The sequence below is a fragment of the Hyalella azteca genome, unplaced genomic scaffold (genome assembly GCF_000764305.2).
Source record: "Hyalella azteca isolate HAZT.00-mixed unplaced genomic scaffold, Hazt_2.0.2 contig9703, whole genome shotgun sequence".
NCBI classification, from domain to species: Eukaryota; Metazoa; Arthropoda; class Malacostraca; order Amphipoda; family Hyalellidae; genus Hyalella; species Hyalella azteca.
The window spans coordinates 188,110-202,743 of record NW_025939765.1 but is presented as its reverse complement, the minus strand read 5'-3'; the positions used below and the strand labels follow the sequence as shown (position 1 = coordinate 202,743).

Genomic DNA, 14,634 nt, shown 5'->3' with positions numbered 1-14,634 from the left:
AAATCAAAGTGTCGGGTCGTCATGAAGAACGTGAGCGATGCGCAATGCAATTGCCTATCAAAAAATATCCGCTCGATACTTAAGATGAAAATGAATGGACCTTTACCGTCGCTATCCTTCTATTGCTTCAGTTCCATTGTTGTTGATGGTTATTTGCGGATGAATGTTCTTTACCAATAAAACAAAATGAGGCGTTACATTTTCGTGAGAAATAATTCTCAGAAACGAATAAAAAGTTGTGTAATGAATTCTTTTTACGACTTTAAATAATCAAAGCAAATAGGCATGATATTTTCATGAAATACAACAGTTAATACCCTAATCATATGTTAAAGTGTTTGATTATTCTAATGCAAACAAGACTTTCGGGTTCTTCAGCCCGGCCAAAGGTTAAGCGAGGCAATCTATAACCTCGGCGGAAGACAGTGAAAGTCAATTTCGCCTCCTAGGCTGAGCGCGCCGATAGTGGCGGCATAGGCAACCGCAAGTTGAAAATTTAGTCATTAACAATCATAGCCAACTGTGAGTACAGGGAAAATATGTTTCCAAATGCAACTTTTAAATTAAATGAAATCCTTGACAATTCACGGCCCCGCGTCTCGTCGCCGGATAAAGCATCGCTCCTGCAGACAGCGTGTGCGTGTCTTAACTGCGAGTCTCGAAATAAATAACGGAAGTGAAACTATGCGATGAATGAAGCATAAGTTACTATCCACTTTCCATACAGCAATGAAGCAAAAAAACTCAATTTAAGCACCCCAAAACCCCTTGTTATATCTAATACATAGCTTTTCAATTATACAAGTTTGGTAGCGCTTGCAAGTATTTTAAATGCCAGACATGTTTGCACGTCCACACAGCGTCAATTGGCTGTGTGTTAAGTTCCACTCCTACTTGCACGGGGACCGATTTCAGAAAAAATATTAGCGACAAAACTATCAAAATATTTGTATTTGTGCAAATACCATTGAAAAATGTGCGCGAAAAAAAAGCTTGAGAAGCGCGGGATAAATTATAACGAAAGTGTCCAATCGACCAAACATGGATTGGCGTCCTAAGGAATAAAAAGGTTACTATATATATTGAGTTAACACCAGTTTGATTTCAGACGAAAATTACTTTAGTGAATAGAATTCTACGACCTCCACCTGTGCCGCGAAGCGTGCAGTGGTGCGACGAGCGTCTCGTCCTGAGTTAAGTGATAGCATCAAATCCTGCCGCTCGCACACGCAGTTGAGATCTCACAGGGGAAATTCAGACTCTACTTTAAGCCATTTCTTTGCTCAGAGAGGGCAAGTTTGAGCTCTTCTCATGTGTAGAGATATTTTATTGCTAAATTTCAGTTTATTGAGGGAAGTTTTGCCTGATGCTGCGAAGCTCTAATGCAAATAGCGCTCATTTGGTATGAAATGAATGACATTTAGCTAGCATAAGAGTCTCCTAGGAAGACGATATATACTTGACGAGTACAAGTCAAGGACTTAAATTTTTAATTATGTTTGAGGATTAAGAGACATGCAGCGAGTAATGTCAGCTTTCATGTATGAACCAAGTGATCCTAATTCTGAATGAATTAATAAGCGGTCATTGACACCTGTAGCAATAATGCAGAATAAACTTACAGTGACATCCGTAGCACTTACATGGAATAACTGTCAGTAACACCCGTAACAAAAATACGTAATAACTGCCAGAGACGTCCGTAACGATAACACGGAGTACTGTCAGTTACACCCGTATAACAATAACACGGATAACTGTCAGTGACACCCGTAACATAAACACGTAATAACTATCAGAGACGTCCGTAACAATAACACGTAATAACTATCAGAAACGTCCGTAACAATAACACGGATAACTGTCCGCGACGCCCGTAACAATAACACGTAATAACTATCAGACACGCCCGTAACAATAACACAGAATGAGCGTTCAGTGCCGCCCGTAGCAATAACAAAGGCTGATGTCTGAAGGTACGAGGGGATGTGTATAGGTTCTCACGATGGCTGCATGGGAACATCTTGCCGAGGACTGAGCAGACGGTTATTCCTTCAATAAAATCTTTGCAGTCATCCTACAGTGAAAGCGATAACATCGACGGGATTCACATGAATTTTTAAAGGACTAGCAGAGGTTCATTAATTGCAAGTGTTTTCATGACAAGGAAAACACAAAACAAAATACGAGTCATTGCACCTAAAGGCTTTGCGATGATGCAATATTCGAATGTGAGGGAGAGTTCGGCAAATAATGTCAGCAATACACAGTAACGTGATCATTTCAAGAAGAGGATCTTAACTCTTTGATCGAATAACTCTCTTATTATGAAATAATAACACTCTTCTTAATTCTCTTATTATGTTAAAAAAAAATACATCAACGGACACAATTTAACGATTCGATTAAGGTTGCAACTGAAATACGCTACCAAGACAAAGTAAATAAAAAAGCGAAATTTCTGAGAGTCAATTTTTATTTCAAATTTAGAATTAGGGTCGAATGATTCAACAGTATAAGTGTACATTAGCTAAAAATAAGACAACACTAAATTGTTAGAACATATCTAGAATGATATATTTACCGCGAATTGAGAAGACGCGATGTGGATAAGAATTTCTAAGCTGCCTTGCTTAATTGATTGGATATGAACGTCATGCCAAGGAAGGCATCGTGAGAACCAAAAGACTTCATTCTCACTTTCCAACACCATCCTTGGTTATTTCTACGGGCATCACTCAACGCTTATTCCGTGTTATTGCTAAGGGCGTCACTGAACGCACATTCCGCGTTATTGCTACGGGCATCACTGGACACTGAACTGAACACATGAATCGGGTCTGCAATCTCAGACCGGGCACAAAAAGATCAAAATTCAGGCCTAGGTTCCACCAAAAGTTTGGTTGGTGCGCTTTATATAACCGCCAAGAAACTTTGAATGAGTCGCTAATTCCATTCAGATCACAATACGAATTTAATTATAATTATTGCTTGCTTATTATTTTAATTCAAAATGCAGACATCAGTCAATAGGACCATAAAACATTACGGGCAAAAATTCGAATGCTTGATATAAACAGGACATTTTTCATTGTTGATTGAAATTTCTAGCAACCAATGATGAGTTCTAAACAATTTCCTCCATATTCAATCTGCTCTAATTAGCTAGTACACTTCAAAAAAATTATATTATGCAATTCAATTCACAAAATATACATGTGTGCATTATTTTCGTAGACAGCATTGCAACAAATATATCTTAGTTTCAGTGTAAAGTAGCGTCATGTATATTATATACGATGGTTCAAAAAATACATAATTAAACAACCTGAGAAGTTCCGGAATCCTTTTAAGGAATTGCGAGTAAGCTGATATTAGTGCTACGGTTTCCAAGTGCAGAAATAGAAGAATCTTAAACGGATTCCATCAAATTAGCGTCATGTATGTTATATACGGCGACTCAAAAAATATATTATAAAACAACTTGAGAAGTTCCGGTTATATACGATGGTTCAAAAAATATATAATTAAACAACCTGAGAGTTCCGGAATCCCTTTAAGGAATTGCGAAAAAGCTGATATTAGTGCTACGGTTTCCAAGTGTAGAAATATAGAAGAATCTTAGACGGATTCCATCAAATACAGAAATACGTTAGGACAACAATTAAGGGGCGGAAGGGAAGCTTCATTTTTACTGGAGAAGATGAGGCGAGCGCAGCCGTTCATAGCGCCGCTGTCGGGAGAAAGAACCACGGCGATATTTCGGGACCCGGCGGAAGGCGTCCGCAAGTTTGTCAGGCTGCAGCTCAGAGGTTAAATAATTTGCGAGGTAATTACGATTAAGTCCTTGTTTTCATTTGAGGTTCACCTTGAAAATTTTTTTGGCGTGATTTGTTTAGAAATGGTATATATTTGAGTAATTGATTGAATTTAGTTGCAGTTGAAAGGAAAAGATAATGAGAAAGATTTAACTTCTAATACCCACCAGAATAAAGTACATTCAAATATAATAAAATGATCTCTTGAATGCAGAAGTTGCGGGCATACTGCAAGGAAGTCATCCGTTGTGGTACAGATAAATGAAATTGAGGATCACAATATTCGAACAGAAAAGAAATGTGTCACAGAGGAGGAAAAAAATGCGCTTCTCTATCTCTTTAATCTCGCAGTATAAACAATGTAAACTGTGCAAAATGATGATGTAGTTCGTAACATGAATAACGCTAGTAACGGAGATAAAGCTATTCGACTGGTTCTTACGAGGCAAGTGCAGATAAACAGTTTAGAAATTTTTTAGAACAATTATGCTTATTCATATCGCAATTGATGACAGTGACAAAATTAACACAATAAGCAAAATACTTAATTAACTGTGTCTTGCTGAAGAACAATTAAGAGAATAATTAAACCTAATTCTACAGTAAACCCAACAGGCCCAACGCTTGTCCTAGAGACAATACAGTTATTGGGGAAAGAGTGGACACAAGAGCCCAACACGCGGTGTTCAAATGGCCAGGGCCTATACTTTCAAAAAAGTTAAGAGATCGTAAGTTCATCAGCCAATCATTGACGGCCTTTCAAGTAAAACCCACCAATCATAGACAAGAAAATAGAGCGTAAGTACTTACGTTCACTTAGCGAGTTTTGAAATTATGGCCCCTGGAGTTAAAAGCATTTGCGTAAACTCAAAATAAAGGAAATAAAAACAATATTAATCCCCAATAACACGATGGAAAAAGCCGATTGGCATGTTAAAGATCTCATGATCCTCAAAGAGATGACAACCTAGACTCTTAATTGGGAACAAGCACAAAAAAATTATTTGATGATTATCTGTTAAAAATGTTTAACGTATATTAATTGCTTGGAAAATATATGGATTTTCCGGTACCGGTTTTATTATTAAATAAAAATTCTTAACCATAAAATAGATAGATCATACTTAAATTATTTATAATATGATATTTACCGCAATTGGCATTTGCTGAAGTTGATATTTGATGAAGTTGATATTCGCTGATGTTGATATTTGACGAAGTTGATGTTTGCTGAAATTTATATTTGCTGAAGTTGATATGTGATTAAGTTGATATTTGATGAACTTGATATTCCATGAAGTTGATATATGATGAAGTTGATATTTGATGAAGTTGATATTTGATGAAGTTGATATTTGATGAAGTTGATATTTGATGAAGTTGATATTTGATGAAGTTGATATTTGATAAAGATGATATTTGATGAAGTTAGTATTTGATGAAGTGATAAATGATGAAGTTAATATTTGGTGCGGATTTTATTGATTTGAATGCAGTTAGGTAAAGGTTCAACTAATATCTCATAATTCAGGTAAAATGACCAAAAAAATGAACTATCAACATAATAAGGGAACGTATTCATATTTTTAATCACCTGACCATAATAACAAAAGACAAAAGAAGCCGTCTGGTCGTGATGCGATAAAATATGCCTTATTCGTGTACACAATTAACCCAAATTATTTTTCATTTACGCTATTAATCAATTCCATGAATAGGTGTTTCGATAAAAAAAAATCCTAGAATATTCCCCAACAGCCCCAGCGATTACGGTGTGTAATTCCAAATGAAACCAAACTGAATTCTCGAGTTTACTCAAGGTAAACAAATAACGTTAACCAAAATTAATTTCACCAACAAATCCACACTTGACACCAAAAACTTCTTTATCTCTACTTCGTTTCCTTTATTCCCTCAGCAATCGCGTTTCCGTAGCAGTGGGGTGGAGAAAGCCTTCAGTATATTGGAAGCCACTCGCGTCAAATTTTTGCTTTTCAATTATATTCACGATATTATTCAGAATATACATTGCCTCAAAATTTCAATTAAATGTAAGATATTATTCAGAATCCACATTGCCTTTTAATTACCAAAATTGCAATTTAATACTCAAATCAGAGTCAAGTAAATAATTTAAATCATTACACTAAAATTCACTGTTAGAGATAACAATGGAAAATTTAAGCCTGTGATGCGAAACATCTTTGTCCGGTTTCAAACCATCTTTTGGAATTTCATTCGCGTCCGACTTCTAACTTCAATTCTGAAATTTGTTACGAGAAGTTAATAGAATTTGATGAGAGCAGATTTCAGTAGAAGTTTAATAGCCGGCCAAAGTTTGCTTGTGTTTGAAGCTCAAACTTTTATCAGCGGTCAAAAAGGCATCAGTTTACACTTTATTTTGCTGATAAAATCGATCCAAATAGGACAACAGCAGAGTCTTAAGTTCCATTTTACCTGTAAATTATTGACGAATCGCTTAGTTTCAGTCACTGATTTCAATGTTGCATTATACTCCCGTTCTACATATGACACCCATGCACGTTCATCCACGCCGAGTGCAAACCCAGGAGATTTTCATGTTGCCTGCAACACAAAAGAGTACCGGATGCAGATTTCCATTGTGCACTCCACGCAAGTGGCCGCCGAACTTTCCTTGTAGCCGGACTCTTCAGGCGTCAGGTGTTCAGCGTCGCTGCGCCATCAGGTTGCGAGCTGACGATGACCGTACGAAATTTTGCGGCTACAAATTCATTAAAATCATAAATCTCGCGTGGCGACACACAATTCCCTGGCTTCTTACTTAGTCTTTAGTTAAATTTGTGACGCGCTCAGTGGTAGCAACAGTTGTTGTGAGACGATCGCGGCAAATGATGCGAGTTATTTGTTGTCTATACATTTGAACATACGTTGCATGCGCGCGTGTAGCCTTAGTTTTTTATACACGTTAAATGAAAAGGATTACTAGCTGTGGGTCCTATATAATTAACAATATTTCGCTCAGAAACTATTTCGCAGCAAATTAACATACGGTAACAAAAAATAGTGAGAGCTATATATGTGGTGTCAGCATAGTCAGCCCATCTTACGACAGGAGCGGCCATATGACATGTTCTGGTTACACAACGAGTAAGTCATAAAGAATAAGAGTCACCGATATCACGACTCAGAGGGCGAGTCACATGACAGGGTTTAGCTTTTCTTAGCAAGTCACAAAACAGTACAGCCGATATCATGACTCAGGGGCGAGTCACATGACAGGGTTGAACTCTTCTTAGCAAGTCACAAAACAGTACAGCCGCTGTCATGACTCTGGGGCGAGTCACATGGTTGAACTCTTCTTAGCAAGTCACAAAACAGTACAGCCGATATCATGACTCAGGGGCGAGTCACATGACATGGTGAAGCACTTTTTAGGAAGTCACAAAACAGTACAGCCGATGTCCTGACTCAAGAGCGAGTCACATGACACACTTGGCCCCGTATACCCATGCCCAGCTGCCGCTGTTTGGAGAAGCAGTTTTCCTTGAGCTGCCTTCAAACTTTCTCGCTTATTCGGGTGGGAGAAACCATACAGAAGCTGTGAATAATCAGGCGAGACGTACCTACACTGGAAATGCACACAATTTTTTTACTTAATGAAAAATAATACAACTAAGCCGTGTCATGATCTGGTAAATGTTTTCTTCCTTGCCAGAAAAACAGTGCGACATTTGGTAAAGAAATGAGGTTAAATGAATTTTGGTAGAATATTGGGAATTGCCAAAATTTCTAAGTACTACACTATCACCACATCAATGAACAAAATTCCTTCCATGACTGTAGGTTTTCCCTATCTTCCCCGATTCACTGTTGATAAAATTGTAAATAAATTGAAAAAAATTCACATCGCGGGCAGTGGAAGGCGTCCCGCAAAAAAAAAATATTTCACAACCAGCAAGCGTTTCGCTGCGTCCGACCAGCAAACGTACCATTAGCTTTATACCGAAGCGTGACTGCTGAAACACATGTAAAGCAAGCGCGAATAAGCCGGTCTAAAAAGAAACATAAGAGGCCATACACAAAATAGCGATGGCAAAGAGAAATTCGAGCACTTTAATGATAGTAGAAGAGAAAAACGACATGCAGAGTGCCCGACGTGTCGTTGAATGTGGCAGCTGTGGAGTAAAGGTCACTAGATCGAAGCTGGCGGTACACGCCTCTACGCAGCCAACATTTGCAACGCAAATTAGCTGCAAAAAAATACGGCTACGGGGCGTAAAAAATCAAGAAAACGTTACGGGCATTATTGCAGCAACTGATGTCCTGGAGAACACATATACGCTAACTGGACTAACGCTGATTATAGCGTATTTATTCCGTAAAACTACGATCTTTTCCCAAAGCCGCGATGAAACAGGTCTCATTGAAGTTGACTATATAATAAAAGAACGATAGATGCAATTTTTTCAAACGAAAAGGAAGGTTTAATAAATTTAGCACAACTTCCATTGGGAATGTAACTATCTAAATATTTTTTTAGTGTTTCTAAAATCAAGTCATCGATGCAACGTAAAAATTTGCACCAGCTGCAATGGTGCATTCCGATACTCATGTCTAATGTCTAATGACTTTTCTAATGAATAGAAAAGTCTTAGCATAACATCGTGAAAATCAATCATTAATGACTTCACGATCTTGATTATATTGAGGGTATTTTTGTTAACTTTTCTCGGCAACAGACAGTTTCTCGAATTTCTTCAAATCAAAATTATCTGATGATATAGTTCATTTCATTTCTTGGCTGCTTACCTTTTCAAGCATAAGATCCCCAACAAGATGGCCGTCAAGACAATTCATACAAAATTCTACTCCGACTTATAGCAAGGAAGTAAATACAATCAAGAGCCTCTGGATGTATGAGATAGATCGTTTAAAGCCTAATGTGCATTATAATGCTATTCCTACCAGGTTAGCAATATAATGCAATCGGGAAGTAAAGTGAGACGCCAACGCGTTGGTAGTCACGTGCCCCACAGATTTAATTGATGATCCTGGCGCTTGCGAACGAGCAGCAAAACATCCATAGTTGCAGGCACCCCTGTCTCGCGGCGCCAATTGTCAAATGGCAAGGGCAAAAAGTTTTTTTAGCAGAATAAATAATACGTTAATTTTATTAAGAATTTAGCGAAAAAAATGAGATTTTGAACTTTAAAGGTGCCTCTTTTTTGCAGAGGTTTGTTGAAATTTGTTCAATTTGATTGACACTCGTCGGCAGAGAAACCAAGTAAGTCCAAGCTTTCTGGACGTTTCTACTTGCATTCGGAATGAATGCATGCAATTCTTCCAACCAGTAAGAGACTTGAAAATTAATAATAATTAGATACATTATGGCAGCAAGATCGTTCGTCGCTCGGACACTTGGCCACTTCCCATCCATTGCTGAATCTCCACTTCATTCTACTAACTCAATCAATCATAGAATCAGACAACACGATAGCTTGAATCGTCAATTCTATTATAACTAAATCAATATCAAGTTTAATGCAGAATAATGTCTATATTCTTGAAAAAATGTATCACAATCCATATCACTTTAAGTTATCTTAAAATTTTTTTTCCTATTTCAATCTTGGTTAAAAAATTTGTATTCAATACAATACAACTATAGTAGGATATTTATACATTACAAGGATAGTATATTTATACATTATTATATTTGGGATTATAAGTAAAGGATATTTACGGTCCCTCAGGAGGGAAGCGTGGCGGAACAAGTAATAAAAAAATCTGCTAAAAAGCAGATCAGACATCGCGGAAGGAAAGCACCAGCGTTGCGTGCTTGCGTATCTACAGGAAATAATGACGCGGTATCTGTAGCGTTTAATTGCAGGCCCGGAATATGACCTGCAGACTGTACGTACGACAGAAGGAGAAAGTCCAAAAGAAACTGCCACCTCACTTGCTGAAAATTTCCTGCCAGCAATGGCTTTCAAGTTGACAACCGCGGCAGCTCTTGGCGTGACGCTCGGTCACGGTGTGACAACCTAGGGATTCGTCAGGACGTAGGAGTGAAGTTATGGTAAGAATGTTAATGGGTGTATGATATAACGCACGTTAATGGGAAAAATCACTCCTGAACATTTGGATTCCATAATACTTTATAAAACATATTGTACAGTATCAGGATTAAGCGACTCAAGAAGAACTTGTAATGCCTCCAGAATTCCCCTGTCTAAATATATTCAAAATCTTTCAGTAGAATGTATTAATGTTTATATTATGCATCACATTCCTTTATATTTTGCATATTTTTCACTTGAAATTAAACGGGAACTTCATTTTTCGTTACGTGGTTAAATGTTGGCCAAGAAAAAATTGTAGACAAAATACGTTTTCGAAACCTTTTTATTGAGCTGCCGGCGTTAGGGTAAATCCGATCAATTAACGTTTGCAATTAAGTGAGGGTCGGTCACGGTGTGACAACCTAGGGATTCGTCAGGACGTAGGAGTGAAGTAATGGTAGGAATGTTAATGGGTTCCATCAGGACGTAGGAGTGAAGTAATGGTAAGAATGTTAATGGGTGTATGATATAACATGTGTAATTGAGGAAAATTCACTTCTGAACATTTTGGATTCCATAATACTTGATAAAACATATTGTACAATATCAGGATTCACCGACTCAAGTAGAAGTTGCAATGCCTCTAGAGGTCCCCTGTCTGAATATATTCAAAATCTTTCTGTAGGATGTATCTATTTTTATATTATGTATCACCTTCCATTATATTATGCATGCTGTTCCTTAAAATTAAACGGGAACTTCATTTTCCATCATGTGGTCAATTGTCGGCCAAGTAAAAATGTTAAACAAAAAGACGTTTTTGAAACCTTTTTATCGAACTGCCTGTGTTAGAATAAATCCGGTAAGTTAACGTTTGCAATAAATTGAGGGAAAAATGCGTTCAGTTTAAGAGGGCAATAAAGTAAGGGAAGTATATATGCTCAGTTACAGAGGTGAATCATGAGAGGGAAGAATGAGCTTAGTTAAAAAGGGTGAGCAAGAGAGGGAAGAATGGTTTCTGTTGAATGGGTAATCAAGTGAGGGAAGAATGTGTTCAGTTAAATAGGGTTCTCAAGAGAGGGAATAATACGATCTGTTAAAGAGTTTGCTTCAGTTTTCTAGACATCCTTGACAACAACTGATTCCTCCGAGCCCTCGCGGGCTGCTTGCACTATTAAAAACCTTCCGTGATCCATTAAAATAATAATTAAAACCTTCCTTCCATAAATAATTAAAACCTTCCGTGATCCATTAATAGATAATCTTTAAGATATAAAAAAAACGGTTCGCAATGTAACTAAAAAATTGCAAATATTGTGGTGACTTTTTTGTAGTTTTGCAATATACACCGCCTCAATAACGACACAATATAATCCAGTTGAATGTAATTATCGACCAGCAGCTTGCATCAACAGGTGAGGTAAAAACAATTAAGATATTAACTCAATAAATAAATAAGAGCTCAATATATTGTGACATGTTATCGCTCCCAAGACAACCGTCGCAGTTCATGAGCTATGCAATAACCAACACAACATAATGATGGGTTTTCTTTCAACAGGTTCGCCATACGGCAGTGCATGGAAAGTCTAACCGGTTAGAGTGCGCTCCAAAATCGAACTGGAACTTTCTTGTACAAATTAAACGAGATAAATAAGACACGTCACCGGGATGTTTTATTGCTTAACATATAAGCTAAAAAAATGCGTTCATGTCAACTCGATGAATAAGTTCAAATTCTAATCTTATTATCTAATCTAAAATTAATTGTTATCTAATCTTATTATTATTATAAAAAATTATTATCTAAACTTATTATCTAATCGAAAATTAACTGAGATGCTGTGAAAATACATTTAAACTGTAATGTAATGTGAGATCAAACAATAAAGATCGAGTAGAGTCTGACAAGGAAATGCTCCACACGGCACCGCTCGACCTGAGCTACTCACATTTAAATTCAAACAGCGCAATAATTGTTATATTTATCAAGATAAAATCCAAATCAAGCTAAAATTTTAGGGGTAATATCTGGTAAAAAAATTTAAAGGTAGGCGGGAACAGTGAGAACCCTCTCAGTGGTAACCGACGATGGCCAGGAATTTAGTATTAGTAGTAACAACGCGCGCATCACAGCCACAACAAGTCATCTCCTACGCACGCATCACAGCCACAACAACAAGTCATCTCCTACGCACGCATCACAGCCACAAAAACAAGTCATCTCCTACGCGCGCATCACAGCCTCAACAAGTCATCTCCTATGCGTGCATCACAGCCACAACAACAAGTCATCTCCTACGCGTGCATCACAGCCACAACAACTATAAGTTCTCTCCTACGCGCGCATCACAGGCATCTCCTACGCGCGCATCACAGCCACAACAAGTCATCTCCTACGCGCGCATCACAGGCGTATTTGCGCTCATGCGTCTCACAGGAAGCCTGGCAGCGGTACAGTTAGCGTCTAATGGCCAGACCTGATATTACGATGACCTAGAAGTCTTCGAGGCAATTCGAGTAACGAGCTTCTCCTCATCTTCGGCACCGCTAATTCAATTGTTAAAATTTATCTTCAGCGCACCGAGCTGCCTACAACGTTCGTAATTACCGACACGTTTCCTAGTGGCTTCGTACGTGCAAGTGACTCGCTCGGCTTGACTTTACACGGAGAAAGAAGAGAAATTTGAATTTGCTTCCATATTTATGTATTAAGTTGAGTAAACAATTACTTAGCAATAGAAAAACAACCATTCATGAAAATTACTCTTTGTGCATTCTAGCTCCGCCGTATTTAATGAATTTTATTTACATATCTTTACCCGACAAAATGAATTGGAATCAGTGATAATCATTTTTTTAATTACATATGTTATTCAATTAATACTCAAATTGAAGTTTTTATCGTGTTCTAAGTATAATTTGAAGCTGCAACACGCTTCTTCAGAACTTTTAAATAGCAAGGTGATAAGACAAGGCCATTGGGAAAACCCATTACCATATTTATGCCGTGATCTCCCGATATCGGAATGTAAATTGCGAAGTGTGCACAAACCCTGTCAGCCAACAGCTAATGCAGAGCAAAATGAAAAAGAGTTCCCTTACATTGAATTGACAGAACAACTTAACGCTGGTGTAAATTTTGATGTAAAGTAAGTCTCTCAGCGAAAAGCGTAAGTAAAAAGGGATGGCGGATCCTCAGTATCCTGAGGATGAATCGTTCGTTAGTGCAACAAAAATTTCCAATCGCAACGAAATTTTCAGCCTTTACGAATCAGTATCAAGTTCAGCGTTTGTATATAGAGTCAGCGTAACGTAATCGCACAAACTAAAAATCACGATGGACAATAACGCTAACAACGAGATTTGGGATACCATAATTTTATAATACATTTTTTTCAGCGCTATTTGTTCCGCAATTTATCAAAGTCAAATAGAAGAACAAAGTCTTGAAGTTGAGACAGCATGTACCATGCAATAATACTAAATATACGAACCTTGAATAACACATGGTAATGATACGTGGAAATCCCTGCATTTCCCAGCGTTTGAGGCAAAATTATATCGNGTGGAAATCACTGCATTCCCCCAGCGTTTGAGGCAAAATTATATCGTTTAAATCAGTATTCGACCATCAAGAACCAGGAAAGGCCCTCATGATTCCCCTCACTCGCGAAGAAAATAAATGCGCCGAGGCGGGAGCTACAGCATTTAATTTGTCAGCCGCAGCTGGGGCACTTGAGGGCACCTAGTCTCCAGGAGAAGAGTCTCCAGGAGAAGAGCTTACCTTGGAGCGCCAGAGCTTGAGGGCGCCTAGTCTCCAGGAGAAGGGCTTACCTTGGAGCACCTGAGCTTGAGGGCGCCTAGTCTCCAGGAGAAGGGCTCACCTTGGAGCGCCTGAGCTTGAGGGCGCCTAGTCTCCAGGAGAAGAGCTTACCTTGGAGCGCCTGAGCTTGAGGGCGCCTAGTCTCCAGGAGAAGGGCTTCTTCAGGTAACTGAGCGCTGAGCTTGACGACGCCCGGCGGCTGCGTTCCATGTCAGACCTTATTTTTTTTCTCACGGAAATCGGTTCTTAATTTCAATTTCTTTAGTTAACAGTGGAAGATAATAAAACACATAATGCCGATTTACCTTCAGTTTCAAAAGAAGTTCGGTCAACAAACACTCAAAAAAATTGTCCAAAACCTTTTTATCTATTTTGTGTTACATTTGAAAGCGAAGACGATTCAATACGTATACAGTAGCACTCACAAATGGATTCACTATTCAGAAATATTTTGAGCTTTAATCAGTCACAGTGGGTCATAACTTTGACAAAGATTTATTTACAGTTATTTAAATCATGAAAAGAATAAAATTGAAAGTCCTCAATGCACACTCTCACATGAATGATATTATCCATCAAATCCCTAACGTAATTTCATTTGGGTACAGCGGGATAACAAGTGTCCAGGAAAAAAATGGGTTCGTAGACAAAGCGCAATTAGCAGTCTGAAAATAATAACAACACACGTGAAAATATTGCTTTGAATTGCACAATCTAAAGCTCAGCTTATAACGAAGGCTCTAACAAGCAGTTTCAGTCCACTAGGAACAATGTAATTGATAAAAAAGTCTGGCATTTTCAGACTAGTTCTGACAGACCCTAAGAAGTTGTGATTCCTTACATAAATTACCCATTGAATATCACGCCAGTGAATATATAAGAAGCAATTACACAATAAATGGGCTCAGGGGTCTCACAGGACTCACTTTGTTAGACTCACTTTGTT

At 38.0% G+C, this 14,634-nt stretch overlaps 1 protein-coding gene across 1 annotated transcript in view; it reads right to left on the bottom strand.

Moving 5' to 3' along the window:
• The window catches only part of LOC108675756, a gene marked incomplete at its 3' end in the record, with an annotated part of 102,713 nt that extends 88,359 nt beyond the window's left edge, over positions 1-14,354 (bottom strand). The window contains exon 1 of the mRNA XM_018163785.1: positions 13,800-14,354. Coding sequence (XP_018019274.1) covers positions 13,800-13,898 — 99 coding nt within the window. The remainder of the gene's footprint in view (positions 1-13,799) is intronic.
• Positions 14,355-14,634: the final 280 nt, after the last annotated feature.